The sequence below is a fragment of the Eubalaena glacialis genome, chromosome 3 (genome assembly GCF_028564815.1).
Source record: "Eubalaena glacialis isolate mEubGla1 chromosome 3, mEubGla1.1.hap2.+ XY, whole genome shotgun sequence".
NCBI classification, from domain to species: Eukaryota; Metazoa; Chordata; class Mammalia; order Artiodactyla; family Balaenidae; genus Eubalaena; species Eubalaena glacialis.
This window is the reverse complement of record NC_083718.1, coordinates 184,781,422-184,798,777: the sequence shown is the minus strand read 5'-3', so window position 1 is coordinate 184,798,777 and position 17,356 is coordinate 184,781,422. Positions and strand designations below refer to the sequence as shown.

Genomic DNA, 17,356 nt, shown 5'->3' with positions numbered 1-17,356 from the left:
AAGTGCAGTTCTAGCAACTGAGACTGCTTTTTACTATTCATGCTTTCTTTTATTGGGTTTTAATTTTAAAAACTTGCCTCTTGGTTAAAATAAATCAAAACACAGCACCCTATTCCTTTTAAAATGCCGTATGTCCTCCCACTCGCTCCTGTTCTCAGGCATAGGGTGATAAACAGCCAGATTCCCACGGGCGGGAGGAGGAGAGAGTGCCTGCTGAGGCCAGGCCGTGGTTCTTTCCGGTGCGGGTGGGGACGGAGGGCAGGTCACCCCACTTGTCAGTGCCTTTGTTTCCCCAGCGTGATGCCAGAGCCCATCTTAGGTCTGAGGTGATTTCACTGTTTATCCTGTGTTCTTCCTATATTAAGAACTGTTCTTAGCGACAGGTAAAAACGTAGGGCAGGAGTTAAGTTTGTTCCATTGACTTCTCAGACTTTCTAAGTTAGTTCAAACATGAGTGGAGTGCACTCTTGGTATTCCTGTGGTTTCCTGAATAATGCCTACAGGTTCATCTCAGGTGAAGTTATTCATCATCGGCTAGAATTTCTGCAAAGTATTGTAAAATCCTGTCCTTTCAGAGCGAGCTGCAGGACTCTAGGCTCTTGGCTGTAACTTCCAGTGTCTCAAAATTCTTTGGTGTTTTAAGCAAACAGAATCAGAGTTAACTGGGAGGTGACTGCCGTTTGGAAAGGTCACAAGGGCTCAGAGATGCTGGTATCACTGCACATTCGATGAGGCAGAGTTCTTGGTGCTGGTGCGCCATAAGTCATGGCTGAAGATGGAGAGAAGAATCATTAGCCAAGGGTTGATTGGAATGATTGACTGTAGGAATAAAGGATCAGATTTTTTTTAAAGCTACTTCATAAAAATACTAAATAACCAGTTAACGGTAGATCTTACTGACATACGTGTATGCAGCGTCTTGGAGCTTAGTTAGTCCTGGTGAAAGTGAACACCTGTTTATCAGCTGTCCAGACTTCCTGCCTGTAGCAGCTTCACTGTGTACCTCCTTGTACTCAGTCTGTGTTCGGGAAGTTCCACAACAACAGGACATTCTTGAACTGTCCTTTTCAAGGTTAAAGAACCCAGAACATGCCGTCATTTTCACGGACTGTACTAAAAAACATTTCCCAGGTGGTTGATGCTTTAGAATGTATATGTGTATTCTCCTTTGTTTCCGATAGTATCTGAAAGAATCACTTATTTTGTACTGGATCCCATTTATACAGTTCAAGGGTAAAGTTGATAAGAAAAAAGTAATGTACTATAAAGGGAAACTCTCTGAGTGAAGTTCATCCAGTGCTTTTGAAGAACCCTTAAGACTGCAAAGGACTGAAGTGCCTAATAAAATTGTGTCTCTATTCTTTGCCCCAGTTAGTTTTAATTATTTTGCTTTGTTTGAAAGTTAACATTGCTGGAATGAAATTTGGCCTAAAAGGAAACAAGGAACAATCAGTTAAGAAGACACGGGTATTATTCTGACTGTAGATGGTAGCAGCAGGCTTCCATGACCATAAACTTGGGAAGTATTTTTGGGAATTACAGAATGAGCGTCCAGGGGGCGTCATATTTTGATCATCTGGGCAGAAGAGTGGGCGATTCTTCAGAGAGTTGTGGTCGTCTTAGTACCTTGTAGTGAATTTGGTATAAAGCCGGGATCCTAGGCGCAGGCCTGGGGATGTGATGGTCCGTCGGTGTCAGCCCAGGGCTCTTAGTGGAGGCTTCGTCCTTTTCCACGTTTGTTGTACTACACTGGCAAGGAGTTGGTTTAACTAGTCTTCTTCCCTTTTCAGTATATTTCTATTTGTAAATTTTATTCGGGGGTGATTTCATAGCACAGGTTTGGAAATACCCACTTTCACTCTGGTTTTCAGTGATTTCGCTGTCCTTGCTCCACTGCATGTTCGAGGACTTACCCCGGACCTGGCAGCACACCCTTCTCCTGTGTGTTTCATCATAACTGTGGTTAAGGGCTAGTCCTCAGCACTCAGACGCTTTACATTCAAATGCCAGTTTAGGATTCCACAGATTTTCAAGTATACACTTGCAGTCAGCCGTGAGAACGACGTCAGTTTTCCATTCTACGCTGAGAGCTCAGCAGAATTTGCCATTTGGTCATTTCCTGTAGCACAAGCCATTGTGCCAGTCCGGGTGTGAAAAAGGCATGTGCTCCAAATCCTTTTCTTAGGACAAAGCCGCAGAGACATAACACCGACTAGATTCTCCTGTTACAGCTCTTAATCCAGCGGACGCTGTGTCGGGCTCACCTTCCGCGGGTCGGGTTGGAGCCCACCTGTGGCTTGTCGGTGGCACTGCATTTAGAGCTGGTGCTGAGGGCTCATTTCCACGGACTGTAAGACAGAAAGATAAGGAGAGAGGTACATTTTCTACTCCCTTCTTACCCATCTTTGATCTTTGTAAATCCCAAGGCATTTTTACATTCTTCAGTGCTGCTTTTAGAGCAGCTTTTGTTGTTGTTGTTGTTGTTGAATACTATGTTCCCATTGCAGCCAGTTAAGGACACGTAAATAAGTGATGGAGAAGCAAAACGAAATTCCAGACCAAGCTTTTCCATTTACCGTGAAATGGGTTAAAAAAACAAAATGGTGCTGATTTCTCACATACCATCTGGGCCACATCACTCCAAGGAGACTGCCTTGTGTCCCTCCCAGCATGTCTCTTTCGCGTGGGACACCCACGTTCCCCCACACCTTCCGAGTCATCCTGTTGCTGTCTTAACATTTGTCCCATGGTCTTCCCACCTTTTCTTTAACATGGTCAGTTCATAATAAGGTTGTGTTATGTTGTCATTTATCTTCAGTTTTCTTATTTTCTAGGAACTTCCTGTAGAAAAGCCCCCCAAACAAAACAAACCTGAATTGACTAAATAAAGATAATGCATGCTCAACTTAGGATAAGCACTACGGCAAAGCATACGAAATCTTCCAAGCTTGCAAGACCAGTTGAAGCTGACTCAGAAACCCTAACACACAGCTGATTGCCAGCGGGCTTCTTGTTGCCCTGGTTAGAGCCAGGCGTCCGCTTCTTCGCCGACGCCCAACACACGTGCTGGGCTCACAGGTGATTGAGATGCACAGAGGAGGGCTCTATAGGACGGGCTAGCTGACCTGGCTCCTCGTCACGGGACTGGTAACTCAGACCTGAGCGTGGCCCTGGCTTTTGGCACAGAGCAGAGAAAGGAATGAGTTGAACCTAATCTTGCAAAGCAAGTTCTCTGTTTTATCAGTAGTTTGTTGTAGATTTCAGGGATGACGGATTCTGATGCACTCGTTTTATACTGTTTTGGTCACACCAGCTCTTGATGCCTTTCCTTTAAATGAATTGTAGACAGAGGCATTTAGCTTCTTTCTTAGCCTGTTTTTTTTTGTTGTTGTTGTTGTTTGTTTGTTGTTTTTTATCACAAGCCGATTGCCAGCATAATGGAGAGGAAACCAGATTGGATATGGACTCTTTTTTATGCCTCTTCCAGTGTCATGTTTATATATCCAAATGGACATTATCCTCTCAGATTATTATCTGGCACTAATTTATAACTGTTGTATTATCGGAGACGGTAGCAATATATCAGTGCCCAGGATACATCACAGGCCTGTATAGATGTATGTCTACACCTAAGTGTAAATGAATTTACTTATCAGGTTTCACACATCAGTCTCTAATAGAGATTTTAAAAACCCAACGAATTGGCCTATTTCTGAGTATACAAGTATCATTTCTCCATGCGTTATTATATGCCTTCCCTCTAATTAATGACGGAGTTGGTGGAAAATGGCTAAGTTTTATTCGTGTTGTTTTTTTTGTTGTTGTTGTTCTCAACTTTAAAAGTAATCTACCTCTTAAAATTTGTAGTTTAATACTTGTTTGGTGAATTTGTGCCACTTTAACCCTTTCACTATCATTCCCATTTTGTTACATTTCTGTTATGGGGACTTTATGTTGAAATATTGTATAAAGCGTTTGTAGCAGTTTAAAAATAAAATATTTAAAATTATTTAAATTGTTTTGGACGCTTCAATTGTATTATATGTGATTTACATTTTACATTTTGTTTGAGTTGTTAATCTGGAGAGTGTTCTTGTATTGAAGTTTGCTGTTAGTAATTTTATTGTTTCTTGTTGGAGAGTGATATAAAAGACTATTCTAATGAAAACATTAAAATTTACAAATTGACATACAAAAGGGGTTGTCCGTTGATTTTAACCAACGTAGCCTTGAGAGAGAGAGAGAGGTTAATTATAGACAGACAAGTTAAGAGTGGTGTTTGCTATTTTTCCCCTTCCAGCATGAAATAAATCATTTGAGCTTGTCGGATGTACAGAAAGTTTTCTTATGCTGTTGCTAACAAGCACTTACTGACGGGGGAATTCAAATGATGCATTTTATATCATTGTAACCAATAAAAAACTTTCTAAAAGCTGTGAAAGGACTGTATTTTGTACATCATTGGGAGCAGTTAAGGGGGAAAATGAAGGTGCATGTGGGAGGGGTGCTCACAGGCTGCATCTCTAAAGTGCAGTTGTCGAGCCCCACGGCCGACCTCTCTTCCCACTTGTTTCTGTTTGGCATTGATTGAATATTTGTGAATTCACCTCGTTTCCATACCACCTAGAGAGTAGACGTGCAGTTGGACGGTGGTGCTAAGAAGTGCGTGGAGAACTTACTTTGGTAAGAGTGAAATAATTTCCTGTATGGGGTGTCAGTTTCCTCTGTGCTTGGCGAACAGTTCACTCTAGTCTGGAGGTTTTTATATTTATGGATCCCCCGAAGAATGAAACAAAGAAGTTGTAACATTTGTATTAGGTTGATATGGAATTGCTGTTTGTTTGTTTGTTTTTTAAAGATTAAAAATGGCTGAAACAAGCAGTTTCATAAAGTCCTACATGGGAGCACTTGTCCTCATTTTTTTTCTCCGCCCGTGTCCTTCCTGCCCAGGGAACGGTGTTGAAGCTGAAGGTGCGGTCGGCCTCCCTCAGCGAGATGTTCACACTTGTGGCTTTACGGAGTCCTACCTTAGGAAACCCCAGAAGGGCTGGGTGCAGGTGTATGGGAGGAAGAGGCAGAGGTACGGAGCGGCTTTCAGCGTTAGCGGTGTAAATGTTCTGGAAACTGGGTGCTGAGCACGCACAGCACCCGGGGAGGAGCTGGACGCTGTGAGCTGGAAAGAGCGCTGCTCTGGGAACAGCGAGTGGGTGCCCACCTCGCCCACCTGTTCCTCCAGGGCTCTGACAAGCTCCTTCTCTGTCCCTGCCTCGGTGGCTTAGCCTTGGGCACGTATTTTGCCTCAAGGTTGTTAGTTCCTGGTCTGCCCAAAGTGTGGGGGATGGACGAGATGGTCCCGAGTTTTCCTTCTAGCCAGAAGCCTTCTTCCCAGGCTGTGGACGCTGACATTTCCTCGGGTCTGAAAGAGCAGCGTGAGGTCTGTTGTGTCACCCGTTCTTACAGCAGCGCCTGGACATGGCAGCACCCACATACTCAGCTGAGGAGTCCCCAGGCAGGTGGTCAGCTCCCTCGACAAGAATGAGCTGCCCCAGTTTGGTTGCTTTACTCTTCATGGAGTGAAACACTTTGAAAAATTTAAAAAGCTAATAACTAAAGCCTTGTGTCCCTGCAGCTAATATTTTGAAAGATCTGTCTGTGTCTCTAGGCTGGCTATTTTCATTTGGATGTTACAGGTGCTTTCTAGCAAAATGTTTTACAAAATCACATTAATTTATCGAGCACTTACTGAGGTAATTAGGTTACATCAGTGGACCAAAGTCCCAGCCTTTGTGCAGCTTATATTTGCGTGGTGCCTTTTTTTTTTTTTTAAAACACTTCATATCCAAAACCTCCCTCACTGTGTCACAGTTCTCCCAAGGCTGGGTGGTCAAGAAGATACTTCTACCTTAATATTTGAGGGCAGATATCTAGATAACTGCTGACTTTTAATACTTACGTTAATGCGACTCTTCTAAAATTATATCTCAATGCATTCGATATTTTATTTCTGTCGATGTTGATTTGATATCAGGCCTCACTTTGAATCGATTGACTTATATCCTTTAAGTACAGGTGGGTGAGGAAAAGGTTAACTCGGATATAAAGACCACATTTAAAGTAGTCCAAAAACCAGGCCGATGGTTAAGGAAAGCGGTTTGCCATTTCTGTCATTTTTTTGGACACCTAAAGTATCCCCACGCCCACCCCAGGTAATTTCATTGCACACTGAAGAACTTCAGAATTTATGTGGGATAAATCATAACGCATGTGTGTAGCTCTTAATTGCTAAAGTACTTGAGTGTTCTCATTTGAGCCTCAAGTGCCTCGACATTTACAGTCACCCTGCTGTAGGATTAAAAAAAAAAAAAAAAAAAAAAAAATCCAGATTGGTGAGAAGGATGACATCCATATTACCATTGAAATTCTTTATAGACTAAAATATCAACAAAAAAAAAAGTTGAGAGGAACAAAACTTGAGGTTCGAGTGGGTGTGATGTAGGGAAAATGTGAAGCTGCTCATTGGCCGATCCCTTCAGGCAAATGCCTGGAGTCCTGTTTGGTACCGCCCAAGGGCCCACCTGTACCCCTGCGCCACCCCGCCCAGGCCACACCGGGCCCTTCGGTTCTCCCACCGCCCTCCCTCGTGCTGCTGCTTCTCCAAGAGGTGTTGGAAACGATCTGTTAAGCTCTGGGGTGAATCTGACATAGCTTTCAGGTGATTTCTGTGTGCGAGGTACTGTGCAAAGCGTTTTTCAAACTTGACGATAACCCCGAGGCCGGTATCGTTTACAGATGGGGAAACAGACCAGGGGGAAACGATTTGTGTGCAGAGGTCACACGGTTCTCAAGTGGAAGGCTGGGATTTGAACTGCCTCCAAGCTGTACCATCCTATTGATCATTTTTGTAGTTTCTTTTTTGAAAGCTTCATTTTCTCTAGATGTAGGATACAGACCTTGATATCTTCTCTAGTGAGGGCTTTCCCGGCATTGGTGAACAAGTAGAATCATCCCTTCTCGGTAAGGCTTCTTCCTGGTGCAGCAGGACTGTTGATTAGTATGGAGCTGCCTGGGAACATTCACATCTAGTTCACTCTTTTAACTGTGGGACATGCTTCTACCTCCATCATAGACCTTTCAGGTTCAACTGGCTTTGTAGATCAGTCTGATTAGTCAACAAAACTCTGTTTAATAGAAATCAAGCACATGATAATAATATGCTTTGATTCTGGAAGTGTTGGTCACCAGGAGGATCCTCAGATGTGACTTAAGAACCTTGACCTGTTGGGCCAAAACCAAAGTCTGTCGGGGCTTGCCCTGCCACCTCAGCACGTAATCTGTTGCGTGCAGAATGAAAGGTTAAGTTTCTGCCAAAAGTAAGTTACTTTTAAAGTACAGGATTAGAGCCTGGAGGGTGCGTGTAGGTTTTATTTACTTTCTGGATGAAGACTAATAATTGGAAAAACCATCGTGATGCTGCGTTAAATTATTAGCCGTTGCAAAAGTTACATTCAGTCATGAGCCATTAAAAGGGGCTTGGATACACTTACTAGAGTAAACTTGCCGAACCATTGGGGTGATAGGATTTGTATGAGCTTCTGTTTTCTGCCTCACTTGGACCAGCTGGATTCCTTTTCCACTGTCTCTTATAGAAAACGAGCTGAAATTCAGGTGGGTGGTTCAGAGAACATAAGCCTTTAATGGGAGAAGTTTGTGCCTAAGTGTGCCTTCCCGTGTCCAGCTTATAATCCACAGCAGGAAGCCAGACAACGGACGGTTTTGAAAATTCCTTGGTAGGTGCTCCCCGAGTCACTCAGTGGGGTGTTATTTCAGTAATGACAGAAAGCTACAGGTAGATTTTAAAGTATCGGTTTACGTCCTGAATCAGAACGTATTTAAGCTGAGAACATTTCCATGTCAGTGTTTAGATAGGAGCCTACTGCATAGTACAGAGCCCTGCTTGGATAACTGCTGAGTCTTAGCATGAAATCTAGACATAAATTTTAAGTAGAAAACATTTTTTAAAAGACCTACAATTTGTTTCACAGGTAAGTTAATAATAGAAGGGGATTCAGGCCTTAGGATACAGTTGTGGCAGTTTTAATTTTTTAAGTTAAAGTAGAATTTCAATTTAAAATTGCATTTGTTTTAGTATTTAATACTTGCCAAAAATACAACATTTTAATACTCTCTGTTGGAATGAAGTTATTTAAAACTCATATGGATTTAATTTTCCTTGCAGTTAACATTCTCTTCTCACTTGCTTTTTATAATCACATCCAATCCTTGCCAACGCAGCTCGAGTTTAGGCACATTTTCAGATGGCTTCTATTTCCAAGCTATTATTGGACCTGTGAATTCAGGCACATTCTCCTGTAGTGATTCAGTCGGTCAGTCATTCAGAAAACATCTTTAATGATCGGTCTGGGTCGTGAAGGTGTTGGTCTGTAGATCTGATGGACTCTGTCCTGTGTACGAGGGTTTTCAGAGGACCCTGGGGTGCAGCTGGCCACCGCGGAGGAGCCGAGGCTGCCCCTGGCAGTCCCTGCCCCCTGGGCACTAACTCCTCGGAGGCCCTCCCACCTCTTGAGGGAGAGCAGTTGTCCCCATGTACAGACAAATTGACCGAGTCTGAAAGGGGCCACGGCACCTGCAGTATGTCCCACAGCTGTAAATGGGGACCCCAAACCCGGCCATCTGACTCCAGAGCCGTGCTCTTTGCTGCCATGTGAAACAACCTAATTCACCGTGCCCTTGGGTTTGACGTAGTGACCGTGTCCCCCAAGTGATCAGTGCTGATGTCATCACCCACAACGGGGTTCTGCTGTAGAGAGCTTGGGTAGCATACTGGGAATAAACACTGGCCTTGAACTCCCAGCCACCTCAGTTTTAATTCCCTGGGTTCCGTTTGTCACTGAGGTGGGGCGCGCTGCTGGCTGAGCCCCAGGCTCCTGGTTATGGGAGCGGTCGGGCTAGAGGAGGGGACGTGTGTTCCCAGTGAGGACTCAGGAGCTGATGACTCTGGTGGCGGTGGTGGGGACGATCAGTGACCACTGTCTAGTGACCGGGGCTCGAGTCTCACAGCGATAGCGCCGGGGAGGCCGGCTGAGGAAACCGACAGGGTGTAGTAACCGTCCTCGGTGGAAAGAGCCAGAACGTGGACGGTGATGATCGCTGAGGAACTTCTGGAAGAGGCTGCAGAAGAAACTGCTCATGCGTTCAGAGGCCCAGAAGGAAAAAAAAAGATTCCTTCATGGAAAATGACAAACCTCAGTTTATGTTAGTTTCAGAGAATGGTGGTTACTGTCTTTGGGGAGAATAGAACTTTTTTCAGAATCTTAGAAACACTCCCAAAGGCTTCCAGGATGGTCTTAGCCCTCCGTCTGGGCCCAGGCAAAGTGAACGAGCCTGGGGCACCTGAGGGTGCCTGGCCTCCTGGGAGCCCCTCAGGGTTTTGCTGTGACTTCATTTCAGGCATTGGGATGTAGGTGAGGGCACTGGTTGGCCCTACACCCGGCGCCGCTGATCACCTGTCTATCCCGACCATCCGATCTGAAGGACTGCCCTTGTTCGTCCCTCTGCATCTCCTCCCTCTGCCCTCCTGTTCTAGGAGGGGCTTCACTCATCCGTACGTTCTGTTCTCGACTTGTCAGGGAGGTTTATTAAATGTCCCCCCTCCTAGAATGAAAGTTCTCCCTGGGCAGGAACTTCGTTTTGTTCACTGCTGCATCTCCAACGTCTCCCACAGTGCCTGCCGCGTAGTAGCCGCTCAATAAATAACTTGCTGAATAAAATATTTGAATCCTGGCTTTACCACTTATTAGCTTTGTAATATTGGGCAAGTTACTTAACCTTTCTGAGCCCCGGCTTTCCTTTCTGTAAATGACAGTAACAATCTATCTGACCAGGAAGGACGGTTGTGAAGACAGCAGATGTGCCTGCCCTAGTATGTGCTGCTGTGACTGTGGAGAGGCGTCCTCTTGAGTCTCGGTGTGAATCTGATTCACAGTTACGCCTGCTGCTCAGAGCTGACTTTTGCCACGTATGAGATTTTGTGGTTGCACGGATCACGGCGGCCGGAACCTTCCTTCATCGTCTCTTGCCTCCGCCCAGAGAGGAGGAGCTCGAGCGTCCCCAAGCCCTGGTTCTGCTGCCAGTGACCCCCAGGGCCCTTTGCTGTGTTTCAGCCAGGCCTGTGCTGTTCATATGCTGACCATAGCGCTCCCTTTCTCCCATCAGATAAGGAGAATGAGCCATGAAACAGGAAATCATTTTTCAAATCAGAACAGGAAAAAGAGATGATTAATTCTTATTCTGTCGTCTTTCCATATAACTTTATTTCTCTTGGTTTTGAATTTCAAAGTCAAAATGTAAATTTTTAAAGCTAGGTTCAGAAGAAGACACTTCCTTAGCTCTCTGAAACCATGACCACTTAAACAAGGGACCCCGGTTCATTGAAATAATAATATAAGAATGGTCACTGATGTTTTAAAGCTCTTGCTAGCCACTGTTTTCAGGGCTTTACACATACTGCCCCATTTAAACATTGCAACAGCGCTATGAAATAAAATACTTTTATGTTCTCCCATTTTACAGATGGGGAAAGTGCAGCACAGAGGTTAAGGAATTTGCTTGAGGTCATAGCTAGTAAAATGGGAGCCCGGAAACAAGTCCAGCAGCCTGGCTCCATTTCTGAATTCGGAGTCTCTTCTGCCCCTCACCCACAGATCGGGGAGTGAGTTCGTGCCTGGTTCACCACCTTTAAGAAGCGGGGAGACGTGGCCTGTTAGTACGTAGTTGCCCGGGGAAGCACCAGCTGATCCGAAGGAATTAAAACGTATGCTGGAGGTGAACACAGGTCTTGGTCCTTCCAGGTCGAGTCTAATTTGTGTGTTCTTGGGAGACCACACTGAATGGCTTCAGCCAGGCCAGTGTGACGAGCCATCTCACCTACCAGCTTCGTTAGGAAGGGAGCAGATCCAGATACTGACTCATCCAGAGCATTAAACCTTGTTCCCTGGTGTGAACTTTTTTGTTCTTTTTTTTTTTTTTTCTGTTTTCATAGTCTTTCCAAGCCATGGTTGGCAAGTCGGTTTCCATTTGTGCAAGGGGAGCAGCTGCCTGGGGCTGCTGTGAGCTGGATTCCCAGGCGGGGTCCCCTTCGGGGATACAGGCCGGGCCGAGTGCCCGGTGTCCGCCTTGGACGCAGGAAGGGCAATGGCTGTGTTGCACAGGCATTTGCTGTCTAAGGTCTAACGTATCTGCTACCTCCCTTGCTTTTAAAAGGTACACGGGACATAATTTCACCTTTCCTGGAAGGCTCAAGGTGACCGTCAATTTCATACTTTGTTGTGGCGAAGTGACACCCTCGGAGTTCAGGCATACAGGATCCAGAAGCTTGAGATGTGGCTTAAGTATTTTTGGAGAAGGATGTGCTTCTCACCATCTCCTTTTTCATCTATTATTTATGGATACTGTCTGTACTCCCTGGCAGCCTTCTGCTAGGCTTCTGATAATCGCCTGTGAGCTAGGAAGCCAGGGAGGGGTCCTATTGATATGATACATAAGTAAAGAAGCGCTAGGGCCTGAGAATACCCAGGGACCTCCCTTGTAAGCAAAGTGCACTGCAGAGAGGGGTGAGTTCAGTGTAACACACATGTATAGACTGCTCGCTTGCTTTTAAGCTCCCAAAGCACATGTTCTACATGTGGAGAGAATAAAAGGAAAGTTTGGGTGATGATGCACACAGTTACTTCCTCAGTAAAGGTTTGTCGCCCGGGGAGGCACCTTAATTCTGAAACAGAATAGTCTGCTTCGCTTTCCCCGTTACCTCTGCCCTGTAATCTGTATTTGGGATAAATATTTTATTCAGTGCCAAGTGCTTGAAAGTGGTTGAATCTGTAAGGAAATGCCTGGAGGTTGGTTCCATCCCAGTACTTGCCTCCCAGGCGGCTGGACCTGCTCGTGGATTGGATTCTCCTCTTTCATTCATAGTATTCCTCCAGAAGTTTTTTAGAATTTCTCTTATAGCCAATGCATAGGCTTATAGGTGTTTTATCCTCTTCTTCATTCACGTTTAGGCTCCTTTGAATGAATTTTACGAGTGAGTCTGGTGAGAAGAAGTCTACGTTAACTTTGCCTTCACGCAGGAGCCAACTCTTTTGATGCACCTAAATAAATTGGTGTCAGATACTATAATTGACATGTAGACTCCGATATGTTTTTATGTCCTTAAAACTAAAAAATTACAGATACAGCCCATTGGTGCCAGCCAGCAGCAGGTGTTGTATTAAGGTGATGTCCTGAATCATGTTGGGCAGGTGCTTAGAGGGGAGAGTAGTTTGCTGGTCTAGTAGGTATTGTTAATTTCAGGCTGAGGAAGTGCATTTCCTGTCTGTGTTCCCAGGTGTGTGAAGGGACCCTAGTTTGGATTATCTCACCAGGATGTTAGTGGACCACCTGCATCAAAAAACCACCTGGGAGGCTTCTTAAGAATTTCAGACCTACTAAACCATCACCTCTGGGAGTGGGTCTTTGAAATCTTCATTTTTATCAGCTTCTCCAATGAGTCTTACCCAGACTTCAGAGTTCCCTTATGGTTCTTATAAAGGGGGGGGGGGGGGAATGACATGGTGTGTCACCACATACCATCATTTTTATTTGCTTCCGGTCTTCATTTTAAATTATTTTCCTTTGCTTATTAACAATCTCTTTCATATATTCATAACATTTTTCAATTCTCAGAACACTTCGCTTGTATATAACCATGCTGTGACAGATGACCCAGGGTCGCTCAAGAGTTAGGGTCACTTCTGAGTGTCAGAGCCAAGGTGGACTTGAGGATTCCCTGCCTTGTCCATTGTTGCTCTTTGTGTATCTTTTTGAGGGGAATATATGATCTTAGGTCATTCACGAGGACAAGCCTGGTATCGCACAGTGCCCTGTTGGTGTGCGTTCACTCTACCCCAGCACCTACTGCAGCACCCAGCACACAGTAGGTACTTAGTATCTGTGGAATAAAAAGAAAGGAAGAAACCTCCAGGAATAATGGAGCCAAAGCTACCACTCCACTTCAGTGACCTCTGATCTGCCGCCACCTTATGACTTTAGGGCTTAAAATGTGTATTTGCGGGGCAATTAATTGTTAGCAGCTGAATAGAGAGCATCACTTGGATAAGTAAATGATCAATTAAAATCAGGTTGAAAGAAAAGACTCAGTTATTTGGTGGATAGTTAATTACAATTGGTCTTTAAGGGTTGCTGCCTGGGGGCACTGTCCTCAAGGTTAAGAATGTGTAGTGAAAGCCCGTCAGTAAACCAATAGAGACCAGAAGGGAATTGCGCGCTACAGCTCGATAACCAAAGGTACTGGTGAAATTATATCTCCGCACCTCCCGCCCCCGGCCCCAGTCTACACCGGTGCACACACAGCCTGTCTGCGATTATAACCCAGCATCCTGAACTTCGTGAGGTAGGACAATCCAAATACTCCTTCACATTTTTAAATCCTTTCCCCCAGTTTTTGGCTCTGAAAATAGGGTCATCCTCCCTCTGTCTCCAGCTTAACTTCCCGACATCTACCAAGGAGTCCTCTCTCGTAGAGCCTCCCAAATACATGGCCGTGGATGGCTTCCCTTCCGTGTTTTCTTATTTTTGCTCAAAATGAGGAATGCCTCCCTCTTAGAGCCTAAACGCTGATTGATTTCACGATGCCACACGCACTTGACTGGGCTGTGCCGAACAAGGCTGTTGCCCAAACTGGACTCATGGCGCATCTCACTCACCTGGGCGGTTTCTCCATCGCGCCCATGAGTCAGAACTGCTGCGTAATGGGATCCAGACGACGGAGTCAAAGGGCCGCACACAAGCATTTGACGAAGGAAACACAGAGGTCTCCCATTTACACATTCACTCAACCATCAAGTCCGTGTGTTCACCATGGCCTAAGGAATAATTGGCGTGAGAGCATTTTGCAGAGGACAGGGCCTGGGAGGGTGGGGTGGTACCAGAAATCTTTCTGAACTGTTGTTAGAATACCCACTGTGGATAAAATGAAATACAGTCGAGGCTCAGTTGATTTTCGTTTAACCAACCTGCCATGTTCATGGATGCCCCTCACTCCCCCAGTGACACAGGGAATACCCATGCCCTTCGGTGCCCTGCAGTCAAGTTAAATGCAGCCAAAAGTCAGTTGTATTTGTTCCCAAACCTGTTTATGACACTATTTTGATAACATTTAATAATAATATTAACGTAACCATGTTTATAATAAACATAACAAATATGCCAGTATTTATTATTGTATGTGTATGAGTTAATTAAATATCCAAACTGATGAAATATGAACAGAGTTGTTTATGAAAAACAAGTTGAATGCATAGAAAGGCTCATAGTATTTTGCTTAAAAACTGCTGTCCAGTTAGGTGTGGGTGAGAAACAATGAAAAATTCACATAAAGACATAGAAACGTTTTGCACTTAAATTGCTCTTAAAAATTTCTTAAGTTCTTGCCCCACTTGAAACAATAAGTGGAAAACAATAACTAGATGATGCATTCTGGGTGTGATTTAGTCAAGAAAGACTGTAGATCTTGACCCTTCCTTCATTCATTTATTCATTCATACACTCAACGTGGGACCAGCGCCTGCTGTCACGTGCCAGGTACTGTTCCGGGAGGATGTAGCAGTGAGCGAAACCGACACAATTCCCCACCCTCATGGAACTCACATCCTAGTGGGGGGAGACTGACAATGAACAAGCAAGTAACTATATAGAATGTCAGATGGTGAATGCTGTGGAGAGAAGTAAAACAGGGAAGGGGGAGTAGAGACTACGAACGTGAAAATGGGGGCTACCATGTAAATGTAGCCTGACTGTAAAGGGACTATATATATATATATAGAGAGAGAGAGAGAGAGAGAAATGGGGGTGGTGGGGGAGGGAGAGGGGAAGCAACCCTGTGGACACAGAGGATGAAAACACTTAGAGGGAATGGCAAGTGCAAAGGTCCTGAGGTGGAAGCATCCCTGGTGTGCTCAGGGGAGCCAGGCCGGGGCGAGGACTAGGAGATGAGGTCAGGGAGGTAACGGGCCAATTTATATTGGCTCTTGCAGCCCTTGGGAAGACTTTGCTTTTATCCTGAGTGAGTGCGATTCATTGCAGGGTTTTGAGGGGAGGAATAATATGGTATGACTTGCCTTTTAAAAGAACCAGTCTGGCTGATGTGTTAAGAATAGGCTGAATGGGCCCAAGAATAGAAATACAGACTAGGAGGTGAACACAGTAACCCAGGTGAGACGTGATGGTAGTCGGACTGGAGTGTAGCAGTGGGGTTGGTGAGTAGCAGTGGAATTCTGGATGTCTTTTGAGGGTAGAGCCACAAGATTTGCTGAGGATTGGATGAAAGAGAGAAATCGAGGATGATGACATGTTTCTGCCTCCTCACCCAGATGGATGGAGTTGCCATTCAGTGATGAGGTGATGGAGCCAGTTTGTGGGGTACGTGTGTGCTGGAAATTCAGTTTGGGGTGTGTTAAGTTTGAGCTACCATTAGACACTCATGGGGAGGGTAGTTGAATACCCGGGTTTGAGTTTCAGAGGAAGGGACCCAGGTGGAAATGTAAATTTGGGAGTCTTCGGAGTGCACATGATACTGAACACCATGAGGTTGGCCTCCCCAAGGGAGTGAGTACAGCTAAAGAGAAGCAGCCCAAGAACTGAGGCTGGGGGAGCTCTAGTGTCAGAGGCTGGAGAGATTTGGAAGAGCCCTGGCAGTGTCCTGGGCTGAGGTGTGAATGGGACAGCTGTGACATCGGATGGAGGGGACCTTCGTGGGCTGAAGGCTCCTCCCCTGGACTTGAGTAGGCACTCTGTGCTTTGCACTTCTACGTAGCTTTCCTCTTCACCATCATAGAATGTTCTGGGGCCTGCAGCGCTGCTGGAAATGGCCCCCTTGACTTATCCAGGTAGACACACCACAATCATCCCCGACTTTGCTGCCACTCCTCCAGGTGGTGGGCTGTTTCCACCTGAAAAACCATCTGCAACAAGCCAAGGAGACCCCGTGAAAATGCAAGGCTGGTCCTCAAATGCTCACAAACTCTCAGACCAGCTTCCTGTAACAAGTAAGAGACCCCGTGTAACCAGATCTGTTGTTCACGGTTCAGAAAAAGGCCTGAGGAAGAGAATCGATGAACTCTTAGCCCAGTCCTGTTCCCATTTGCAAACTCCCCAAATCCCCATTGTGTATAACTTGCCTTGAGACTCAGGCACAACAAAGAGGGTGGGAGAGATTTGGAGGTGAGGGTAGGTGGTAACAATGCCCTCTCCATCCCCGAGGAGTGGCCTTCAGAGACAGAAATGACCCCTTCTAGAAATCCTGTCTCTTTTCTTTCTGGGTGTAAAGTAAGTTACACGTTCTGTGCTTTCTTTTCCTTCCCGTCCTTCCCACCCCCAAATAAGTAAAGCAGAGGACAACATGGTAAAGTGAAGCCAAAACCAAAATGTGTTCCATACGTTCCACAGAACACGAAGACACACACACACACACACACACACACACACTGTTTACACGGTGTTTCTGCGGTCAAGTCCCTTGTTCTGAGCTCTGGTAGCCTGTTTTTCTTCCTTCCTGCTAATCACATTTTGTAGTTTTGTATTTATTTATGTATTATGCAAGTAACTACCTTCCCCTTCTAGAACACACGCCCCAGTGTTCTAGAGACCAGGTCTGTTTGCTTTACTGCTATATCCCCGGTGCCTAGCACGGGGTCAGGTGTATAACAGGTGCTTGATGATCAGTACTGATAATCACGGGAATGCCCGGTCTTGTTTAGCATGTAGACAAGAAGACTGACTCACCTTAATAGGCCGGAGGACCCCTCTCCCTGTCAGCACATGACGCCACGTGTATGTGTGCAGAGTTGGAAATCTGGCTCCCAAAGGGAATGCTACATCAGATTCAGGACACGTTGCTTCATATGGCTGATCTTAGAAATTTTCTGTCCAAAAAGACTAAATTAAAAAAAAATTTTTTTTTGAGTGCTTAAAGGGCACCCCCTGAGGCTCAGCATAGCCCACGCCATCCCCTTGCAGAATTGTCATTGTGCCTTCAGAGATCACGTCTGCTCGGCACGCCACTGTGCCCCACGGTACCTGGCACAGAGCGGTCGGTCAATACATAGTTATCAGATAAATGGGGTAAATGACGGCCTGTGTCCTCTTCTTGGGAATTTACACTGCCTGTGGGCACGTGAAACTCTCAGAAATCCTGCAGAGACATGTCTCACTGCATGAGCCCTGCTCTGGAGTAAATAAATGGCTCTGGCTTCCACCCTCCCTCTGCTTCTTGCCAGCTGTGTGT

At 45.4% G+C, this 17,356-nt stretch overlaps 1 protein-coding gene across 7 annotated transcripts in view; it reads left to right on the top strand.

Moving 5' to 3' along the window:
- Positions 1 to 17,356, top strand: part of PRDM2 (PR/SET domain 2) — a 118,538-nt gene that overhangs the window by 84,271 nt on the left and 16,911 nt on the right. Inside the window, exon 9 of one of the 7 annotated variants that reach the window (XM_061184923.1) lies at positions 2,835 to 3,939. The exons of 5 other annotated variants lie outside the window; for them this stretch is intronic. In XM_061184923.1, coding sequence (XP_061040906.1) covers positions 2,835 to 2,847 — 13 coding nt within the window. In that variant the 3' untranslated portion in view covers positions 2,848 to 3,939. Of the gene's footprint in view, positions 1 to 2,231; positions 2,801 to 2,834; positions 3,940 to 17,356 lie in introns of those variants that run through there. One more of the 7 variants, XM_061184924.1, reaches the window with a different exon arrangement.